This window comes from Mya arenaria, chromosome 3, assembly GCF_026914265.1.
Source record: "Mya arenaria isolate MELC-2E11 chromosome 3, ASM2691426v1".
NCBI classification, from domain to species: Eukaryota; Metazoa; Mollusca; class Bivalvia; order Myida; family Myidae; genus Mya; species Mya arenaria.
This window is the reverse complement of record NC_069124.1, coordinates 86,245,353-86,265,739: the sequence shown is the minus strand read 5'-3', so window position 1 is coordinate 86,265,739 and position 20,387 is coordinate 86,245,353. Positions and strand designations below refer to the sequence as shown.

General features: G+C 37.4%; 3 protein-coding genes across 5 annotated transcripts in view; all 3 read left to right on the top strand.

Annotated features, from left to right (window-relative positions):
- Positions 1-11,255, top strand: part of LOC128228484 (angiogenic factor with G patch and FHA domains 1-like) — a 39,538-nt gene extending 28,283 nt beyond the window's left edge. For all 3 annotated transcript variants that reach the window (XM_052939821.1, XM_052939820.1, XM_052939822.1), the window contains exon 15: positions 9,073-11,255. In XM_052939821.1, the coding sequence (XP_052795781.1) occupies positions 9,073-9,300 (228 nt within the window). In that variant the 3' untranslated portion in view covers positions 9,301-11,255. The remainder of the gene's footprint in view (positions 1-9,072) is intronic.
- Positions 11,256-14,377: 3,122 nt separating this feature from the next.
- Positions 14,378-15,833, top strand: LOC128226371 (acidic leucine-rich nuclear phosphoprotein 32 family member B-like). The gene is made up of 2 exons (XM_052936250.1): positions 14,378-14,427; positions 15,320-15,833. Exons 1-2 carry the CDS (start codon positions 14,378-14,380, stop codon positions 15,831-15,833), a joined length of 564 nt encoding a protein of 187 aa, XP_052792210.1.
- Positions 15,834-18,566: 2,733 nt separating this feature from the next.
- On the top strand, positions 18,567-18,941 carry LOC128226370 (tigger transposable element-derived protein 6-like). Its single transcript, XM_052936248.1, has one exon. It carries the CDS (start codon positions 18,567-18,569, stop codon positions 18,939-18,941), a length of 375 nt encoding a protein of 124 aa, XP_052792208.1.
- The last annotated feature ends 1,446 nt before the right edge of the window (positions 18,942-20,387 follow it).

Here is a 20,387-nt window from a genome sequence, read left to right as displayed (position 1 = left end):
TTTACTCTTTTAATAGCAATTAAAAATAAATATAAAATTTTGGGTCCCAAGCGTGCCTGAACACAGGCTCTTGTTTTAAATTTATGACCTGATCAATATGCGAAAAATCGAGAATCTTTAACCCTCACATACTTACGGCAATTTAAATGCACCTATTATAAACTTTAATAGAAACAAAACTAATATTATCTCTAGGCACTTAATAGAGCTTTTATTTTTTTTATTTTACACTACTTTTAAATAACTAACATTAATTGAACTTGGGTCCTAGAACATAGTACAGATCTGTCTGCTAAGTCCTCTCACAGGGCATTTGTTGCGGTCATGTGACAGTTGTTAGTATTAAGAGTACTTTATTTTGTAGCTATAAGTTGACTTGCAGAATTTGATTTGAAATACATGAACGCCATAACAATGCTAGCATACAGAGCTAAAGATACAGAAAAGATTCTGGGCAACCTTAGTCATTTTTAAATTGTACAAAGATGCACTAAAGTTAAAGAAAGTGTCACACTGCCACACACAGTCATTTATATGTTACATTTCGTCGTGACAGCAGGTGGCGGCATCTAATGCCACTTGTAACATCATCCAAACAGACTATTTTTTTGTAAAAAATATATTTGTGCAAACTTACCAACCTTACTCTGTGAAATGTTTTACTTAAACTCCACCATGATGTCCTGAGTGTTTTCTTTGACATTCTCCCATTTATCTTGACTGGAAAATTATTCATTGGTATTAAAAGTGTTTGTGCTGTGTTTAAAGGCTATTGTTTGTTCAGTTGATACAGCTTATGTGAATCAAGTGTCAAATCAATATCTCAGCAACTAGATGATGAATTGCATTGAAACTTTTTACAAAGGTTCTCAACTATTTCACCCACTTAATTAATCAAGTTTGATAACTTTTTTCTGCGTATAATGCAAATTATGGCCCTTTATCATTTGATGTAGAAAGTCTGGTTTAGGTTTTGCATGTAAGCTTCCATAAGTCAATATTTCTATCAAGTCTGTATTTCATTGAATGCTTAATGTTTTGGATTAAAGTTTTACACAGATTTTCACAGCATCATTCCAATTTAATTTTATAGTAATCCATGCATGTTTTACCAATATTTCCAATTTTTTACCTCAAAAGCGGTGGAATAGTTAAGTGCCGTCGTTTTGACAGCTCTTGTTTTGCTACTAGCTCAATTTATTTAAGATTTTATAACATGGTTTTAGTCAAACATTTTCTTTTTTTCTTGCTTCACAAGGCAGGCTACATCATTGTAAATGTGTGTGCTGGCTACCAGGTCTGGGTCTGCACTGATTTTATTCACATTTTGACAGTTTTATGTCAAATTTATAGGAGGTCTTTTGCTCATTAACAATTTTTAAACGAAAATACTGGTACAGGTTTGTTTATGCACCCATGTCAAATTTAAAATTCAAGTGTTTTAGTTGAACACTATTATAGTATAATTTACTTTTGAAGCTGATAACTTGTAGATATTAGATTTTTTGCTGGTTACATGTGTCCCTGTGTGATATTGTACTGAATACATGTAGCCATCTGCATTCGTGTTTGATATTGAAATGAATACATGTAGCCATCTTTATCCTGTGTGATATTGTACTGAATACATGTAGCCATCTGTATTCCCGTGTGATATTGTACTGAATACATGTAGCCATCTGTATTCCCATGTGATATTGTACTGAATACATGTAGCCATCTTTATCCTGTGTGATAATGTACTGAATACATGTAGCCATCTGTATTCCTGTGTGATATTGTACTGAATACATGTAGCCATATGTATTCCCGTGTGATATTGTACTGAATACATGTAGCCATCTTTATCCTGTGTGATAATGTACTGAATACATGTAGCCATCTGTATTCCTGTGTGATATTGTACTGAATACATGTAGCCATCTGTATCCTGTGTGATATTGTACTGAATACATGTAGCCATCTGTATTCCTGTGTGATATTGTACTGAATACATGTAGCCATCTGTATCCTGTGTGATATTGTACTGAATACATGTAGCCATCTGTATTCCTGTGTGATATTGTACTGAATACATGTAGCCATCTGTATTCCCGTGTGATATAGTACTGAATACATGTAGCCATCTTTATCCTGTGTGATAATGTACTGAATACATGTAGCCATCTGAAGCTCTGTGTGATTCTGCACTGATTACATGTAGCCATCAGAAGCTCTGTGTGTTTCTGTACTGAATGCATGTAGCCATCAGAAGCTCTGTGTGTTTCTGTACTGAATGCATGTAGCCATCAGAAGCTCTGTGTGTTTCTGTACTGATTGCATGTAGCCATCAGAAGCTCTGTGTGATTCTGTGCTGATTGCATGTAGCCATCAGAAGCTCTGTGTGATTCTGTGCTGATTGCATGTAGCCATCAGAAGCTCTGTGTGATTCTGTGCTGATTGCATGTAGCCATCAGAAGCTCTGTGTGATTCTGTGCTGATTGCATGTAGCCATCAGAAGCTCTGTGTGATTCCGTACTGATTGCATGTAGCCATCAGAAGCTCTGCATGTAGCCATCAGAAGCTCTGTGTGATTCCGTGCTGATTGCATGTAGCCATCAGAAGCTCTGTGTGTTTCTGTACTGATTGCATGTAGCCATCAGAAGCTCTGTGTGTTTCTGTGCTGATTGCATGTAGCCATCAGAAGCTCTGTGTGATTCTGTACTGATTGCATGTAGCCATCTGAAGCTCTGTGTGATTCTGTGCTGATTGCATGTAGCCATCAGAAGCTCTGTGTGATTCTGTACTGATTGCATGTAGCCATCTGAAGCTCTGTGTGATTCCGTACTGAATGCATGTAGCCATCTGAAGCTCTGTGTGATTCTGTGCTGATTGCATGTAGCCATCAGAAGCTCTGTGTGATTCTGTGCTGATTGCATGTAGCCATCTGAAGCTCTGTGTGATTCTGTGCTGATTGCATGTAGCCATCAGAAGCTCTGTGTGATTCCGTACTGAATGCATGTAGCCATCTGAAGCTCTGTGTGATTCTTGTGATTCCGTACTGATTGCATGTAGCCATCAGAAGCTCTGTGTGATTCTGTGCTGATTGCATGTAGCCATCAGAAGCTCTGTGTGTTTCTGTACTGATTGCATGTAGCCATCAGAAGCTCTGTGTGATTCTGTGCTGATTGCATGTAGCCATCAGAAGCTCTGTGTGATTCTGTGCTGATTGCATGTAGCCATCAGAAGCTCTGTGTGATTCTGTACTGAATGCATGTAGCCATCAGAAGCTCTGTGTGATTCTTGTGATTCCGTACTGATTGCATGTAGCCATCTGAAGCTCTGTGTGTTTCTGTGCTGATTGCATGTAGCCATCAGAAGCTCTGTGTGATTCCGTACTGAATGCATGTAGCCATCTGAAGCTCTGTGTGATTCTGTGCTGATTGCATGTAGCCATCTGAAGCTCTGTGTGATTCTGTGCTGATTGCATGTAGCCATCAGAAGCTCTGTGTGATTCCGTACTGAATGCATGTAGCCATCTGAAGCTCTGTGTGATTCTGTGCTGATTGCATGTAGCCATCAGAAGCTCTGTGTGATTCTGTGCTGATTGCATGTAGCCATCTGAAGCTCTGTGTGATTCTGTGCTGATTGCATGTAGCCATCAGAAGCTCTGTGTGATTCCGTACTGAATGCATGTAGCCATCTGAAGCTCTGTGTGATTCTTGTGATTCCGTACTGATTGCATGTAGCCATCAGAAGCTCTGTGTGATTCTGTGCTGATTGCATGTAGCCATCAGAAGCTCTGTGTGTTTCTGTACTGATTGCATGTAGCCATCAGAAGCTCTGTGTGATTCTGTGCTGATTGCATGTAGCCATCAGAAGCTCTGTGTGATTCTGTGCTGATTGCATGTAGCCATCAGAAGCTCTGTGTGATTCTGTACTGAATGCATGTAGCCATCAGAAGCTCTGTGTGATTCTTGTGATTCCGTACTGATTGCATGTAGCCATCTGAAGCTCTGTGTGTTTCTGTGCTGATTGCATGTAGCCATCAGAAGCTCTGTGTGATTCCGTACTGATTGCATGTAGCCATCAGAAGCTCTGTGTGATTCCGTACTGATTGCATGTAGCCATCAGAAGCTCTGTGTGTTTCTGTACTGATTGCATGTAGCCATCTGAAGCTCTGTGTGTTTCTGTGCTGATTGCATGTAGCCATCAGAAGCTCTGTGTGATTCCGTACTGATTGCATGTAGCCATCAGAAGCTCTGTGTGATTCTGTGCTGAATGCATGTAGCCATCAGAAGCTCTGTGTGTTTCTGTACTGATTGCATGTAGCCATCAGAAGCTCTGTGTGATTCCGTACTGATTGCATGTAGCCATCTGAAGCTCTGTGTGATTCTGTACTGAATGCATGTAGCCATCAGAAGCTCTGTGTGATTCTGTGCTGATTGCATGTAGCCATCAGAAGCTCTGTGTGATTCTGTGCTGATTGCATGTAGCCATCTGAAGCTCTGTGTGATTCTGTGCTGATCGCATGTAGCCATCAGAAGCTCTGTGTGATTCCGTACTGAATGCATGTAGCCATCTGAAGCTCTGTGTGATTCTGTGCTGATTGCATGTAGCCATCAGAAGCTCTATGTGTTTCTGTACTGATTGCATGTTGTAGAATTAACTTATAAAGGTGGCACTATAAGCATACTCATTGAACCATCTGTGTTAGAAACATGAATCTGAAACTACTCTAACAATGAAGCTTGAGGAGCCCCAGCAAAAGATGACTGTTTTTTTTTAAGATGGAAGCTTCTGTCAAGCTTGATTTTTGCTCATTATATTATCAGTGAGTTTTGCTCATATGCTAATTCCATGATGTGATAATGTTTTGACCTGTATGAAGTATTATTTTCTTATTTGCATACGCTTTATTTGTAGTTCATATAAAATAAAACTACTGATATTACTGATATAGTACGAAAGTCGACACTTATTTAAGGATGAAAAACATAAATGGAAATGGCCAATATAATGATAACCCAGGTACATGGTATATGAACATGTCTCTTCTGAAAACCAATTAAAACTTTTCCCAGTACAAGATCGGAAGATTATCCGAGTACCGATTTTACTACCCGTTGCCATCCCTACTGTAAAGTGTATGGCAATGGACTTTTCCCGTTAAGATTTGCTGCTAAAGGAAAAATAGAAGACTGAATTACCATAAATGAATTTGTTCTTGAGCCTTTACGACTGTCATAAATGAAAAGTCTTTTGTTGTCAGGATGAACTGCTTCAAAGCGCATCTTTGTGTGATAATTTGATGAGAGCTCTTTGTCGAATTGTTCAAAATACTGATTGGTATGTTACAGACAGAATATTTATGTGTGCACTGCTGCAAATGCATTTGTGAAACTAATGGTCTAGACAAGATGAAATTTATGGATAAAAAAGGTGTACAACATGCACTAATGGAATAGATGTGTCTGCTTGCCAGCTGTCAACAGCTCCATACTTAGAGTGATGTGTAATTGGAACTTTTGTCGACTGCAAGCCTTTCTTTTACTTATAATTCATATTGATTTGTTTAAACTTGATTGTAAACTTTCTAGTCTGTTTACTGGTTGGAAACCAGCACTGGTTTCATTTACTATCACCGCTTCTTTGAAAAATGCATGCCAAACAAATACTATGATTGTATGCTATTTATAAACAACCTCTGAATGTTGATTGTCAGATGTGAATAATCTGGCATGTCAGAAGAAAACTATTGTGTTGGATACACAAACCTAAAAGAGATACTGTGAAATCATTTATATTCGTTGGCATGAAATTTCATGGTTTGCCGAAAAATTACAATTTCGTGGGTACTTGAATTCGTGGTTTTTCATTTTTGAAAAAAAACAAAACCTCAAAACTGCGATCATTCTAGATTGTCTGCATTATCTTCACGCGTTGGCCCATATGGTTTCCGTCTTCTACTTCACTCGGTTTATGACACTCACTAAAGTGGTAAGACATGCCAATTAGTGCATATATCCATGTCAATTATCGATTTAATTGGTTATTAAGGTCATAAAAGAAGACGTACCCTGATCATAAATACAGATAGGCGAAGCCATTGAATGCCATTTAAGAATTTTGCTGTGAAAACACCAAGATGGTCCATATATTTGAGTAAACAATCCCTAAAGATAGCTGATGCTTACAAATTCAATTACTTTTGAATATCATCTCATTTCAATAATTATTCACACGTTTTTGTTTAATAAGTAAATTTAACACGTTGTTTTGTACATTGTCACGTTGGGTGCTCAGTAACCTCCAATGTAATCGATTAATTTTCATTAAAGAAAAAAATCGAGAACCGACACTCATCTGTGACTCACATAGATTTTCATAAACAGCACATGTTTAGGCATGTGCTTCTGTCATTTGGTTCATAAAAACACATTAAAATGATTTGGTTTATTATTTGTTAAAGGCAGATATAATATATTAACAAAACCATGATAGTAAGATACAGTGAGACGGATATTTACGCTGTATACTGCGGCCTCTGTAATGAATAAACTAGAGTATGTACATAACATGGCAATTGAAAAAGTGAATAAAGAATCTATATTTCGTGGGATCTTGAATTCGTGGATCACCCAACCCACGAAAACCATGAACATTAATGCCCCACGAACATTAATGATTTCACAGTATGTTGAAACCAATCAGTGTATCAATTGTTTAACTATGAACTTGGACTACCAGTTTTATTTGAATTAAGAAATATGTAACAATGTCAAAAATGATTTGATCAGCAACATGACTTCAATCCTTTCCCAACTTTCAACATACTTTTGCTCACACAGTTTTTCACTAGCACAAAAAGAAGCCCATTTAAGTATAAACCCAAATAATATAAATGCATGAAATTCCTACAACCCAAACCATATGATTTGATAGTGACCATAAGTGTGGTATGAAGTTGCTCAAGTATTTCTAGTAATTAAAAACTAATTTCTTATTTCGAGTCAATGAAATTGTCCCTGCGATTGATGAATTGATAAATTTAGAAAGTAATTATGCCCCTCCTACTTAGAAGCAGCATAATTATGCCCTCTTTTGAAAAAGCAAGGTATTTATGCCCCCAATTGAAGAAGGAGTGTATGTTGATTTGCACAGACAGTAGACCAAACCTTGTCCGATAGAACTGAGTATTCTTCACAGGGTCCTCGTATTTGGTAATGAGGTTGGTCATCAGCTGATGACTCATATTGATGATTAAGCAGGTCAAAGGTCAAATTCACAGTGACCTTGAACACAAAAACCTTGTCCAGATCAATATTAACAGAATGCTTGGAACAACTAGCCTCAAACTGGGGAGGTTGATCATGACCTGTAGATCCCTATTGATTTTTTAGCTGGCTATTTAAAGAATAAGGAGAGCTATACTACTTATACTACTTAAGTTTTAATGCAAAATGGCATTACAAATCCAATACCCTTCATTCAATTCACTTCATATGTGTACTTCGCACAGTTCTTCAGGATGATCACACAATTAGGTTACATAACTCCATATCATCCTAAATACAAATTATGGCCCCTGATTGATTTAGGAACGTAGGTTCAAGTTTCAGGGTTGGGGGCAAGTTGGGGTTTCACTAATAACTTCTATACCCTTCAGATCGACTTAGACAGTTTGGTTAAAGTTTTAAGGCAACTTGGGGTTATAACTCAAATCTCCATTTATTCAATAGTCTTCAAACTTCACACAGTTTGTCACGGCCATTACAAAATAAAAAAAATACTACAAATATGGCACTTAATTGACTTTTTTGTTTTTACTTTTTTATTTTTCTTATTAGTTGTCTTTCTTTATTGTTTTTGACAGGCCAATATTACATCATGAATGCATTCATTTCTAAGACAGTGCTGCATATTGTTGAGTGCACTGTTCTAGGTCAGCTCTTGTTAGATCAACAAATCACTTATAAGGTCACCTGATAGACCAAAGTCATAGTCGTATTTCAAAACAGGTATTTAAAAAATGAAATGTAATGAATAACAACTTGAATGTTCCTTGAAAGTTGCAAGAAATTAACCACTGTGGTATTACTAATAACCTAGTGGAATGACTAATTGGCTGCCATTAGAGCGCAAACATGTTTTGTAAACATATTGTTTTTCTTAAACAATTGGTGTTTTATGTTATGTTAATCTTTGTTGAATGTCAACTTCTTTAGATGTATATTTTAAGTAGGAATTAAAGATATTAAAGGAGATTCATCCTTGAATAAAAATAGTACATGATGAAAGCTGCGTTTATTCTCTGGAGACATTTGTCCCAGACATATTAATGATCTATAATGATATTCCTGTTGATTAAGATACTTAAATGATTTTCTTATTCTCTTAACCTGTTCACACCCACTGTGTAGACTAATGACTATTCATTACAAAGCACAATAATTATTTCTCCAAGAATAGTTCATTTATAGCTTTATAATTGCATTGTCATGAGAAGCAGTGTAAATAGAATGGTAAGGCCATATCAATTTGACAATTTGTTTGTCGGATATTATACAAAAAAACAATTGGAGCTAGCGGACAAATTAAAAAATAAAAGATACTTTTTTTTAAGAAAATAAGCGGGTGATGGAAAATGTATGATGATAATCCTGAATTAAAATAATGATAATCCTGAATAAAAAAATACGTGTTTTTCCATTTTTTGTTGCAATATGTTTTAATAAAGAAGTGTTTCTGGCACTTTTTCATGAGTATTAGAAGCAGTCGCTTCAATATTTTTATGGATGGCAATTGAGAGTTATGATCTGGCTTATCAGAAGAACACCAATCAATCTGAGGGGGATATTGTCCAATGGTGAACTCTTAATTCCACAAAATTTTACAAAACGAATATGAATTATTAATTTATTCAAATGCATCACTCTTGACAAACACACCATCTACCGTAAGCACTTTCTAACACCTACAGTTGTGAAGAAACTCTAAGCATATGCTGAAATAGAAGTACTACATGCCTAGTCAATTATAACAGAGTTTATGAATGCAGCCTTATCATAGTAAAATGGTATTTAATTGCAGATCAGCATTACCATGCGCGTACACCAGACTGCGGGTCTGGGCTCGGCAGGTGCGGGCGGGTTCAGCGTGGATGACGCTGGTTCTGTCGACATGAAGAAAGCAGCCCGCCGGGTCCAAGCCCAGGAGAGGTACAAGCGGATTCAGACAGGAGAGGATACAAAACAATCCGATCATAGGACAGAAACCAGCTTGTGGTCACAGGGAGTCACTGAGTTCAACACTGGTTGATATTGTACACATTGTTATTAGTGACATTAAAAGGGTTGTACTCCGTATGATGAAATAGCGAAAAAAAAGAAGAAAATTGTCGAAAACTGACATAAACTTGGTATTGATGTGTACAATGCATTGAAACTTACTAACTGAAGTACCACATAGTTTACAATTAATTTTTTTTTCGCAGTTTTTTCGTATTTTTCCATTTAAAAAGATTACTAGGTATGTCTACACAGCAGAATTTGTTCCTTATGCCTGATTGGCTAGTCGATGTTATCACGTGATATTACCGAGTTAGGTATATAGCTTAAATATTCCAAACGTTTAGGGTAAGCCTTCGTAACACAGTGGATACAACACTGGACTGCAATTTTGGCGACACCGGTTCAAACCTAGTCTCTGGCTCAATTTTTTTTACATTTTGGTATTTTTCTTACAATTATTATACCAAAGTAAAACATTTTATTAAATAATTGTCCTGAGATTCGTTACAGAATTATTATTTTTTAGTGCCAATCTGGTGTACAGTCCCTTTAATGAATACATTTTTAGCTCGACTATTCGAAGATTAAGGAGAGCTATACTACTCACCCTAGCGTCGTCGGCGTGGGCGTCACATCTTGGTTAAGGTTTTGCATGTAAGCACCTTTAAGTCATTATCTCAGTAAATACAGCAGTTATTGCATTGAAACTTTGGATATGTATTCCCAACTATCTTACATACTAAATTAATGAAGTTAGATAACAATTATTTGAATATAATGCAAGAAATAGGCCTTTATTATTTGACATAGAAGTTCTGGTTAAGGTTTTGCGTGTAAGCACACATACGTTAATATCTCAGCAACTACTTGAGGTATTGCATTGATACTTGATACAATGGTACTCAACCATCCAACCTACTAAATGAACCAAGTTAGATAACTCTAGTTTGTATTTAATGCAAATAATTGCCCTTTATTATTTGACTTAGAAATTCTGGTTAAGGTTTTGCACGTAACCACGTTTAAGTCAATATCTCAGCAAATATATCATGTATTGCATTGAAACATTAGATATGTATTCCCAGATAACACTTTTTTTTAATATAATGCAAATTATGGGCCTTTATTATTTGACTTTGACATTCTGGTTATGGTTTTGCATGTAGGCACACATAGGTTAATATCTCAGCAATTACTTGATGGATTGCATTGAGACTTTATACAATGGTACTCAACCATCCAATCTACTTAAATAACCAAGTAAGATAACTCCAGTTTGCATTAAATTAAAATAATGGCCCCTTTTTTATTCGACAAAAATTATGGTTAAGGTTTTGCATGTAACCACTTTTAAGTCAATACCTCAGCAAATACATCATGTATTGCATTGAAACTTTACACACAGGCTTCCATCTATTTAACCTTCTTATTTAATCAAGTAAGATAACTCTATCTTTTATAATATATAATGTTTGCCCCTTTTTATGTGAAATTCTGGTTAAGGTCTTGCATGTTAGCACACATAGGATAATATCTCAGCAACTATTTGATGTATTGCATTGAGACTTTATACAATGGTATTCAACCACCCAACTTAATTGAATAACCAAGTTAGATAACTGTATTTTGCAAATAATGGCCCTTTATTATGAGACTTAGAAATTCTCGTTAAAATTTTGCATGGAACCACATTTATGTTAATATCTCAGTATTGCATTGAAATCTGATCTAACAGTGATTCATGCATGTTTCGCCAAAACTTTTCAATACTTACATCGAAAAGCGGCAGAATAGAATAGTCTCTGTGACAGCTCTTGTTATAATTTATTTCCAGCATAAGAGTTTGTTTTACCATTGTGCAATCAACATGATAATGGATAATAGTGAAACTGGAATTAAGACAAATTGTGCATGTATTTTGCTATTGTTATTAATTTAATACTTGTTATAAAATTTGTACATCGTGATTGAAATAAAGGCTAAATATCATAGTTGTATTTTACCTATTCTTGTACTTGCTGAAAATGTTTGCATACTTTATTATTTATTTATTTTAACAAAGAGCGCACACTATATCCACTGTTTGACACCAGCAGTCTCAGTTTGACAGAAACTGTTCATTGAAAATAATAATAACAGTGAACGCCAACTACCACCAGTGTGAGCTCAACACCATACATGCCATATCCTCATTCGGGGCAAAAATCCCTGTGAAATTTCGATCCTTTCCCCAGGCTCCTGGCGGGAGATAAAAATGCCCTAGAATAAAAAAAAAAAAAAAATAATTTTACAACGGGCAATAATGACGAAGTGAAACTACAGTATGTGAATGAAACTAAATGTAAATAAACATCTTCACAAGGGAGAAAATGACTTCATGAATTACAATTAATAATTTTACAAATATCTATATTTATTCCATTCTCTTTTTGTCTGAAAGTCATCATCGCCGTGGAGGAAGGTAAGCCAATTAAATTGTCTGGAAAACATATTTTTCCTAAGACATAATTTTTATTATGTTCTGCAAGTGCATTACAGTATGACATTGACAGTGTATCATAAGAATATGATGATTAATAAAGTACTTCTTTCTGAACAAATCCCCCGGAATGGTCTCCAGAAATATGGCATGTATGTCAAACTCAAATTGCTAACTTAGTTACAATGTAACACATGATATCGCAGACATATTTGTTATCCAGCCTGATTGGTTTAGTAATTCTTGAGTTATGGCCCAATTGATCTTGTCTGCTCTTTAACTTGACATTTTTACAAAATGAATTACAATGCATACTGACATTTTCAGTATGTTTGAAAGTTGTTTCTTTCATTTGTCTGTTATGGTTCCTGTGGATTGATTGTTCCTTTTATGTGCGTAGTTGTCCGCCTTGCAGCTCTCTTGTTATATGGTTTTACCTACCCATTTATCTCTTCTTTAAGTTCTACTTCTTATCTTCAGTCTGTTGATGGTGGCTAGGAACAGTTCAAGTAAAACAAACATAAATGCCCCATTTCATCCAGGATCCACCCAGCTAGTAAGGTACACTGAATATATCTAGGGATTTTCCAATATTACTGCTCTATGGCAGTTTTATTACTCCTTTGTTATAAATTCTCATCAGTTTTGTTGCTGTTTAATTAAGATGCCATCAAGTGTACATTTATGGAAAGAGGGTTAAATTCTATACAGATTGATTCAGTTTCATCTTTATATCAATATAATGTTGAATTTATGTTGTTATGGATTTTATAGCAATAATTTGTGTCACAGCTATTAATGGGAATTTAATCTTTTTCCACACATTTGTAGAGCAGAGTGGGAAGGCGTGTCACGCTTTAAATCTGTGCTCTTATTTTGAAGGTCAAGGTCAGCCTTGAAGGTTAATGTAATACAATATCGGTTTCATAGCAATAATTTTTATGCTTCCTTAAGAGAGAGCATATAGTCGCTGCTTTGTCTGTCCATTCACCGTCCTTGCTTCCGTCTGTCACACCCTTGTTCAAAGAATAACTTCAAAACTGCTGATGGGATTGAAATAAAACTTAAAATATAGATAGATGGCAATAAGAGTAAGTGCAGTATTGCTAGGTTCTTAAGGCATTTAAATGAAACTTGAAATATGGATAGATGGTGATGAGATAAAGTGCAGTGCACAAGAATCTCATTTTCTACAGTAATGTTATCCTTTAAAGCTGCACTCTTACAGATTTACCATTTTAACAACTTTTTCATTTTTTGTCTTGAAAAGAGCAACATTTTTGCGTAAATATCTGCAAACCAATGATATAAGATTGCTGACAAAAAATCAGCCCGTAGATTTTCCTATTTTCGTTCGAAAATTAATGTTTTATGGCCTAAACCGATACTAACAGTTTAAGAAAAATGCATAAAACATCAATTTTTGAACTTATATATAAAAATCTGCGATCTGATTTCTTGTCAGCAGTCTTAACTCTTATATAACTGGTTTCCATGGACTATCACAAAAATTGGCTGTGAGAGTGTAGCTTAAACATATTTTTTCGGAAATTGGTTTCTGTCAGGGCTATATCTTTGATAATAATTAATGATTTGAAATGAAACATGAAAGTTGGTAGATAGATGGATATAAAAGGATGTGTACCCAAGAATGATAACCCTGACCTGTATATTTATTTAGGGTTATTTCTCCTATTAACCTGATTATTTTCCATAAAAGGTGCTTGTTCGGGCCATATCTTGGAACATTCTAAAGGGATTCAAACTTGGTGTATAGATACATGGCAATGTTTGAAGATCCATATTCAGGCTAGTATGCAACGCTTCAGTTCTGCTCATTATAATAATAATTTTGTACATTTCAATTACTGCTTTTTTATTTCATTGCTTGAAATCAACTACATGTATAAAATTTAACTCTCATTTAACCTGCCCATATCTTTGCATGTTATAGCTTTTTCGATAATTGATAACTTTTGTATTATGATGCTACAACCATTCACATACCATCACATCATATTACAATTTCTGCTTTTTCATAGAAAATGGGTGTTGAGGAGCATCCATTGCTTCCAGTAATAATCTTGTTCTCTTTGCAATAACATTTTGACCATTAATTATGCCCCCCTTCGAAGAAGAGGGGTATATTGCTTTGCACATGTCGGTCGGTCAGTAGGTTGGTCTGTCGATCCGTCGGTAGACCAAAGCTTGTCCAAGTGATAACTCAACAATTCCTAAACATATGATCATCAAACTTGAAATGAAGGACGTCAAAGGTCAAGGTCACAGTAACCTTTAATGGTTAAAGAATTTTAAAGCTTGTCCGACTCATCAATGCCTAGACCTACGCTCATTAAACTTGATATGGAACTTTGGCCTGACCAGTAGATGACCCCTATTATTTTGGGGGGTCATAAGGCCAAAGGTCAAGGTCACAGTGACCTTGAATGGTTAAAGGTTGTCCGAGTGATAACTCCACAATGCCCGCACCCATGGCCCTCATACTTGACTTGGAGTTTTGGCCTGACCAGTAGATAACCCCTATTGTTTTTTGGGTTCATTGGGCCAAATGTCAAGGTCACAGTGACCTTGAATGGTAAAAGGTTGTCCGTGTGATAACTTGACAATGCCTACACCCATGGCCCTCAAGATTGACTTGGAGGCTGGGCCTGACCAGTAGATGACCCCTATTGTTTTTTGGGGTCATCGTGCCAAAGGTCAAGGTCACAGTGACCTTGAATGGTAATAGGTTGTCAGAGTGAATACTCGACAATGCCTGCAGCCATGGCCCTCAAACTTGACTTCGAGGTTGGGCCTGACCAGTAGATGGCCCCTATTGATTTTAGGGGTCATTGGGCCAAAGGTCAAGGTCACAGTGACCTTGAATGATAATAGGTTGTGCGAGTGATAACTCAACAATGCCTACACCCATAAATTTGAAATTATTATTATTATTATTATTAGACCAGATTTGTTGAGCGCCCTTTTCATAAAAAAAATACGTTCAAGGGCGCTTTACAATTAAACATGTGACATATCGCAGATATGTGAAATCACCAAAAGTGACATATTTTAACATGTTAAACCAATTCAAGTGAAACTCATATGTTGTCAAAAAAAAACAAAAAAACACACACACATAAAGTGTCTAAAAATGCTATATGCAATAAAATAAGCATAAAAAAGTAAAATAAGAATAAGAAATCAACAACATGAAACCAAATATATATATATTTATCTATACACATGTATTTGTATTCAACCTTCTTCAATAATTTTGATACAGATGTTATTGATTGTGTTGTGAGGTGGTGGTTAAGATACATACTCCATCTCTGAATAAAGCTAAAGTGGCGGAAATGTCAAACCTGGATTAAGTGGCCACCTGTCTTAAGCAGCCACTTTGATCATTTCCCAAGGGTGGCCACTTAATACAGGTTTGACTGTACATACTATTTTAGATATTTTAAACAATAAAAAGGGCTTTAATAAGGCTATGTTGCCAGTTGAATTATGATGCGTATTTGTTCTGTATAATGTAATACCTCCTTTTTTTATGTGGCTGGAGTGCATATGAAGAAGCATCAGGTGCAGATGAACAGGCACCAGGTGCAGATAAGGAGGTATCAGGTGTTGATGAACAGGCAACACGTGCAGATGAACAGGCATCAGGTGCAGATGAACAGGCATCTGTTGCAGAAGAACAGGCATCAGGTGCAGATGAACAGGCAACAGGTGCAGATGAGCAGGCATCAGGTGCAGATGAACAGGCATCAGGTACAGATGAACAGGCAACACATGCAGATGAACAGGCATCAGGTGCAGATGAGCAGGCATCATGTGCAGATGAACAGGCATCAGGTGCAGATGAACAGGCAACACATGCAGATGAACAGGCATCAGGTGCAGATGAGCAGGCATCAGGTGCAGATGAACAGGCATCAGGTGCAGATGAGGAGGCATCAGGTGTTGATGAACAGGCAACATGTGCAGATGAACAGGCATCAGGTGCAGATGAACAGGCATCTGTTGCAGAAGAACAGGCATCATGTGTAGATGAACAGGCAACAGGTGCAGATTAGCAGGCATCAGATGCAGATGAACAGGCATCAGGTACAGATGAACAGGCATCACATGCAGATGAACAGGCATCAGATGCAGATGAGCAGGCATTATGTGCAGATGAACAGGCATCAGGTGCAGATAAACAGGCAACAGGTGCAGATGAGCAGGCATCAGGTGCAGATGAACAGGCATCAGGTGCAGATGAAAAGGCAACACATGCAGATGAACAGGCATCAGGTGTAGATGAGCAGGCATCATGTACAGATGAACAGGCATCAGGTGCAGATTAACAGGCATCAGGTGCAGATGAACAGGCAACATATGCAGATGAACAGGCATCAGATGCAGATGAGCAGGCATCATGTGCAGATGAACAGGCATCAGGTGCAGATGAACAGGCATCAGGTGCAGATGAACAGACATCTGGTGCAGATGAACATGCATCAGGTGCAGATGAACAGGCAACAGGTGCAGATAAGCAGGCATCAGGTGCAGATGAACAGGCATCATGTGCAGATAACAGGCAACACATGCATATGAACAATTAACACATGCAGATGAACAGGCATCACATGCAGATGAGCAGGCATCACATGCAGATGGGCAGACATCAGATGCAGATGAGCAGACATCAGGTGCAGATGAACAGGCATCACATGCAGGTTATCATACATCTCATGCAGATGAACAGGCATCACATGCAGATGAGCAGGCATCACACACAGATGATCAGGAATCATGTGCAGATAAACAGACATCATGTGCAGATGAACAGGCATCAGGTGCAGATGAACAGACATCATGTGCAGATGAAGAGGCATCATGTGCAGATGAACAGGTATTAGGTGCAGATGAACAGGCATCATGTGCAGATAAACAGGCGTCATATGCAGATGAACAGGCATCAGTTGCAGATGAAAAGGCATCATCTGCAGATGAACAGGCATCAGGTGCAGATGAACAGACATCATGTGCAGATGAACAGGCACCAGGTGCAGATGAACAGGCATCTGGTGCAGATGAACAGGCATCTGGTGCAGATGAACAGACATCACATGAAGATGGTTAGGCATCACGTACAGATGACCATAAAGGAATGATTTGCTATGTCAATGTTGACAAAACCTATGGATCTTTATTTGCTCGTTTGTTTTTTGAAGAACGAAATTCGGTTTACTGTGATAGTCTTGGTGTCATCGTCGTCGTCAGTTTTGTTCATGATTCAAGAAAATGCACGTTTTTATGGAACTTTGTACATATGTTGCTTGTGACAATAGAAACATATGTAACAAGGCTATTACTATTAATTGTCCAGTTATTTCGACAAAAGTAAACAGAATAGCGTTTTTCGTTGCCTCTACGGCGCTCGTGCATTTTTCTACATACTGATCCTGTCTGTCGAACTCCTCATACACTCTTCGAACAAACGTTTACAGTTGACCGGATGATTATTTTAGTTTTCTTTTTTCTTTCTTTTGGGAATTGCCAGTTCATGACGTTTAGTTTATTTTATAAACAAACATTGCATACAATCTATAAAAAGAGTTGAAATCATAACAGCTTCACAATTGGGCTTAACAGTAAATATTTTGAAAAGTTGCTTCAACATTATATTCACTCTGGGAGAAGGAGTGTTATTGGCCCCAAATACGCTCAACGACAAAAGGAAGTATTAAGTTTTATTTTTTACATATTCTTTAATAAACCGCTTGTCCCATGCCCGACATGTATACTTTTCATAAAGGTCAATTTATTTTATGTGAATTAAGTGGAACTAACGGGAGTAACAAAAAGATATTCAATCAAGCTAAGATTCAATTAAAATCAAATGGCAAGACTCACTGAAAACCGGAGGTCGGAGGCAGTTGGAATGTTGCGCCCCGGTGCACCGCAATCATTGTACCAGAGTGACTATAAAAAGCTGCCTCGGTACAACACGACATCGACAGTAAAGCATCGTATTTTAGTTCACGAGTGTCATAGAAAACACGTTATTATCATAAACGAAAGGCACGTGGAACACGCACCACAACAAATAACAAGCCTTTTGTGTATTCATTTCGATTATATTGTTGAAAAAACACGAATTGATTTTATTGTTATAACCGACTCTTCATTGATACATGGAAAATAGCTCCTCTATACTGTCCGTGACTCCGTCGTTCTAATGGTTAAAACGCGTCGATTCTTTTATTGCCACTCCATTACAAGGCACCTGCGTCGAAAAGAGACCAACGTTCAATGACGAGTTGTACAGAGTAGTAATATATTTATAATAATACATTTAGCACCCGTCTGTAAAATAAATAAGGATATGCACGGAGGGTTGGAAAACGTCCGAGTACTTCATCAAACCTAAAATGTCCGTGCACTCCATCAGTTTTGTTTTTTGCTAATTTTTCCCTTTGAAATAACTACTAAGTTGCCTGACATTTTGGCCGGCTACGACAAGAAGACATTTACAACATGGACGAGACTGGGCTCTTTTATCGCGCTTTGTCTGATAAGTCTTTATCTATTCGTGGTGAGGAGTGTAAAGGGGGTACACGCTCAAAGGAAAGATTAGCTGTGATGCTGTGTGTCAACATGGTAGGACAATTTGAGAAACCACCATAATTGGAAAGAGTGCCAAGTCACGCTGCTTTCGTAACATTAAAGTTGAGACTTTGCCTGTCACATAGAAATATAACAAGAAAGCCTGGATGAATAGTGTGCTAGTTTCAGAGTAGATTACCAGATTTGATTGTAAGATGAGAGAGGCAGGCAGGATCGTTGTGCTTCTATTAGACAACGCAACATCCCATCCCAGTGACCTGAATCTTACACATGTGAAATTGGTGTTTCTGCCAGCTAATACAACCTCTAAGCTTCAGCCTTTAGACCAAGGAATTATCAAGAACATGAACCAGTTCTACAAAAAAAAGCTTCTGAGATCTGTTGTATCAAAGATTGGTGACGATACAGTGAATGTCAATTCTGTGTCAAAGTGCATCACAGTGCTTGATGCCATTCAGTGGGTTTCAACTGCTGTTAAGGAAGGCAAAGCAGAAACAGTGAATAAATGCTTCCTGAATGCTGGAGTAACAGCGTTCGATGACGCTGATATTGATGATGAATTAAGATGATGGCATTCCAATTGCGAGTAAGAGCTCATGAAATCAGCACAATCAAAAATTGTGTTGGAATGTGTCATGAATGTCGAGCAGTACTTGGACGTTGATGTTGATGTACCGGTTCAAAATGACATTGATGAAAACTGGGAAATGAACCTTGATTCTAGAAAGGATAAGTGTTCTGGTGATGATGAAAGCAATGATGAGGTTGATGATGATGATGACAATGATGATGACTGTGATGCTACTGAGCCATTGTTGATAAACAATCACCAGGATGCACTCAAGTGGCTAATTGAATTAAAGATGTATTGCATGAGCAAGGACTTGAGTGATCTCTCTCAGGATTTAGTTGGAGTTGAGGATGAACTTGAAAAACAGTTTGTGAAAGTTAAATCCAACAGTAAACATACCATCCCGGCTGGTTGTTTTTTTTCAAGTTAAACGTCCATGGACACATTGTTCTGTATATGTAACTGACACACGCATACACTGTACTTGTATTTTAAGAGCTGAATGTACATTAAAACTGTGTTGTTTTAGTACATGTTATTATTTGAACAGTTTATGATGTAATGAATAAATGACATAACATTTTCTCTGCTTGATTAGTATTTCCTATAACCCCATACTACTGTAACGGTCCTCTGTAGGCGGCGGATGTGCGTTCAAAGTATAACATTCCGTTATAGACGGAAGTACGTTCATAGTACGTATGGTTGGTAATATGCAAATTAGCAAAGCCCGGGCTCTTTGTGGATAGAGAATTTAGTGTATATAAAGACCAGCGGACCCCTTCAGGGTCGAGCATGCTTTTCTCTGAATGGATCTGTTGGTGTTTATCTAGACGTCGCACGTTACAAATGGTGGCAGCGATGGGATGTTGACAACTGCCGAATCGGAGTTGCCTTACCCTTGAGTTACCCAGACCAAGACTCGGGACGAGTCTGCTCGGAGGGGAAAGTAATGTAACGGTCCGCTGTAGGCGGCGGATGTGTGTTCAAAGAATAACATTCCGTTATAGACGGAAGTATGTTCATAGTACGTATGATTGGTAATATGCAAATTAGCAACGCCCGGGCTCTGTGTGGATAGAGAATTTAGTGTATATAAAGACCAGGGTCGAGCAAGCTTTTCTCTGAAGGGATCTGTTGGTGTTTGTTGGTCTCGCACGTTACACTAGTATTACCAATACCGAGAATTGCATGTAAGCGTACATGGTAAGAATCCAAGGAACTAAACCCCTTGACCGTTCACAAAACTAATCGGCACAATCTCAATAATAAGACCACCCCGTTATAAAGACCAGTTACTCAAAGTCCCACAGGTGGTCTGAATAGAGGGGTTTTACTGTATTAGAAATAGAATTCCTCTTAAACCTTCAAAATGCATAAACTTGCTGAACATAAGATTATCGAATGCATTTCCTACGGCTAACCCCAATTTTAGTAATATAAT